The sequence below is a fragment of the Octodon degus genome, unplaced genomic scaffold, assembly GCF_000260255.1.
Source record: "Octodon degus isolate 3935 unplaced genomic scaffold, OctDeg1.0 scaffold00076, whole genome shotgun sequence".
NCBI classification, from domain to species: domain Eukaryota; kingdom Metazoa; phylum Chordata; class Mammalia; order Rodentia; family Octodontidae; genus Octodon; species Octodon degus.
In genome coordinates this window covers 5,407,328-5,410,500 of record NW_004524652.1, presented here as the reverse complement: position 1 = coordinate 5,410,500, position 3,173 = coordinate 5,407,328, and the positions used below count along the sequence as shown (strand labels likewise).

Sequence of the window (3,173 nt, the reverse complement as noted above, 5' to 3'; positions counted from 1 at the left end):
GGGGGGGGGGGGGGGGGGGGGGGGGCGCACACCTGTCCCGTCCCCACCCCAGCAGGTGTAGGACAGGGGTTCTGTACACGCAGCCTACAGCCAAGAAAATTCCAGAAACCCAGGAAACAGGGGCTCTGCCTGAGTCTACCAAGCCAAATCCCACCTGGGCTCAACTGGGGAAGCTAAAGGGAGCCCCACATAACTGGAAGTGCAGAGCCAGCGATGACTGCCCCAGGCTAAGGCCACCAGCAACCGGTCACACACACGGCCCAGAAGGTGCCCTGACCTCGGCATGGCGCTGTCCCTGGCCTGCCACTGCATGCTGTGTGATGCACACACCTTCCCTGGGCCCCTGCAGGCTCTGTGAGGCCGGGTCAGCACCACCTGTGGGAGTGTACCACACAACTTCAAAGGCGGGCTGACTCAGGTGGTAGTGACAGGGCAGAGCTAGGAGTTCACATCTCTACTTGGCCACCTAGGAGCCTGGCTCAGCCTCAGTTTCCCAGCTCTTGGACAGTACAAATGCTCAAGTGTGCCACAAGAAATGAGATTCGAAAGGAGGGGGAAAGAGGGGAGACAAAGTACACAAACAGGCAGCAGCACGGTCTTGCCTAACAGTCCCTAGCCCCCAGTAGCAGCTGTGAGGAAGCAGGCTCAGGGGAGCCCATTCCACTCCCGCGCTCAGCTCAGCGGGGCGAGGCCGCCACTTCCCGTCCATCCTTCCTCCCGTGGCCCTGACCCATGAGGCGGGGCAAAGCTGCGTGCTCCACTGCCCGAGTCTTCATTCCAAGCTGCTGACGGCCAGGATTCCTGGCTGAGTCAGAGCCGGGCCCACCAGGACCTGAGCTGCTGGTGCCGGCAGGCAGGCATGGGGGCCCAAGAAGCCATCACCCTGGCCACAGGCAGCTCTGGGGTACCAAGGCCTGAGAGTGGAGGCACGGTGCCAGATAACTCACCATCTTCAGCTTGTGCTGCTGCAGGATGTCATCGAGGTTCTGCCGCTTCTTGTAGTTGAAGTAGAAGTTCTTACACTGCGACACAGTCTTGGAGCCCACCATGCGGGCAATGGCCGACCAGTTCCGGCCGTGCTCCAGGAGGCCTGTGGGCAGGGGTAGCTGTGCAGGTGACTGAGGGACACAAGCAAACCAGGAGCTCCTGGGTGCTGGCCCTGAGCCCCACGGCCAGGGAGGCAGGGGCCTGCCCTCGGGTCCAGCTCCTTGTCACCTGCTCTGTGCCGGGGTGGAAGGAAAATGCCAGCTCCAGACACAAGCAGGTGACAGCAGGGGACTCCGACTGGGGCTGCTGTTTGGGCCATGAAGGCAGCAGTCATCTGCCCAGCTGCCCCCACCCACTCGGCGGGGTCGCTGCTGACCTAGTCCTGACACTAGCTGGCTGCGTGGGCCCTGGAGACACAGCTGCCCTCCAGCCCCATGACCAGTGCAGTAAGCAGGGCTGAGCACACAGAGCAGGACGAACGTCGAGGCTGAGACGGGGTTCACGGGCACCACCAGGGCCTAAGCTCCCTCGGAGGCCCAAATGGACTTGGCAGGGTAGCTAAGAAGCTCCAGACCCCAGAGATGGCAGACTCCACCCCACACCCGTCCAGGCTGTGGAGTCCCCTCAGCTCAGCCCCAGGCTGCAACCCATCCCCCACCTGTCCAAAGTAGAGAACCATGCAGCAGCCAGGGTGAGGGCTCCCAGGTGGCCGCAGGGGACAGCTCCCTTGCTCCCCCTGCCAAGGCCGTGGGCATGCCACACCAGTGGGGATGGAGCCTGACGGCTGAATCACGCACGTTGCTGGGAAGGGGGGGGGGGGCGGAGAGGGCATGGCTAATGGCTTTAATGAAAGATTTCCCGTAACCACGTCACAGGCCATCTTCCTCGAACCCAGCTGAGCTGAGCAAGGCTGGGGCTGCCCTCTGGCAGGCGCGGGTGAGACATCTGCTCTTGGTCTCTTGTTCTCCATTCATTCAAACACAGGTCAGCGACTGCTCCCAGAACGCCCCAACAACAGAGCAGCAGACACACGTGAGCAGCTCACAGCAGCCCAGTGACCCCGCCTGCACAGCCCTCACTGAGCTGGTCGAAATTAACCTGTTGTCTAGGCAGAGTCTGGTTCCTGTCCCCAGGATGGGAGGTACCAGGCATCCGAGTCACACCACCTCACCTAGAGCCCAGGATGGACAGGGCTCCAGATTCCCACGGGGGGGCCTCCGAGCACCACAGCAGGGTGACACTGATCAGACACACAGGCCACTGCCGGCCTGCAGCAGCCACGGAGACCACGTGGCTCTCCACAGCTCCCCGGGGTTCCTCAAGGACAGGCGGGTGGGGGGATCAAGTGTAACTCAGCCCCTGACCTTTCCCTCCGCCCGTGGCAGCGGCAGCAGCGGCAGCAGCAGCAACGGCCACTTCCAGAACCTGGCGATCGGGTTGGCGTTTATTTATATTTCCCCAGCCTGGGCCAAGAGAGCCCAGCAAACACGTCAGTCATGCCAAGGGACCAGCAGGGTGCTCCTGATGGAGATGCAAGTGGGAGGGGCTGGAGCCCTGGGCTGGCCCTGACCCTGGGAGGCTGACACCTCAAACCCAACAAATAGCCCTAGAAGTACTGGGTGGTGCTGGGCACCCTAAGTCCACTCCCAGGGGCAGGTAGGGATCCAGCCTTTCCTAAAAGCCTGTTGCCTCAGACTACATCAGGACCTTCTGTAAGGTGCCAGGCAGCACCCTGAGCCTCAGTTTCCCTTGATGGGGCTGAAGGATAGGGCCCCTTGGGTAGGAGAGTCCACTTCTGGGCCACCCCGCAGGGGGCCCCGGCCAGACACCAGAAAAGCCGGTGGGGGCCAGCAGGGTGAGGGACACTCAGGATCGCACCCTCGGTGGGGTCCAGGACCCCTACTCCTCGCCGCCCCCAGCTGCCAAGCCGCGACTTCCTGCCGCTGGCCACGTCGAGTTCCCCGCGGCGCCCCGCACTGGCGCAGCCCCCGCCCCCGCCCCCGCCCGCAGCCCGCTCACTCACATCCTCTCATCCGCGGCTCCCCCTTGGCCAAGTTCTCTGGAAACATCCGGCCGGGAGGCACTGGGGAGCAGGAGAAGTGGCGGAGCTGCGGGCGGCGGCGGCTGCGTCTGCTCCTCACATCCTCGTCCGGGCGGGGGCGGAGCAGGCGGAGGCGCGCGCGGGC

The 3,173-nt window shown here is 63.7% G+C and overlaps 1 protein-coding gene across 10 annotated transcripts in view; it reads right to left on the bottom strand.

Moving 5' to 3' along the window:
• The window catches only part of Ncor2 (nuclear receptor corepressor 2), a 125,117-nt gene that overhangs the window by 36,627 nt on the left and 85,317 nt on the right, over positions 1-3,173 (bottom strand). For all 10 annotated transcript variants that reach the window (XM_023720546.1, XM_023720543.1, XM_023720538.1 and 7 more), the window contains one exon: positions 948-1,090. In XM_023720546.1, the coding sequence (XP_023576314.1) occupies positions 948-1,090 (143 nt within the window). The remainder of the gene's footprint in view (positions 1-947; positions 1,091-3,173) is intronic.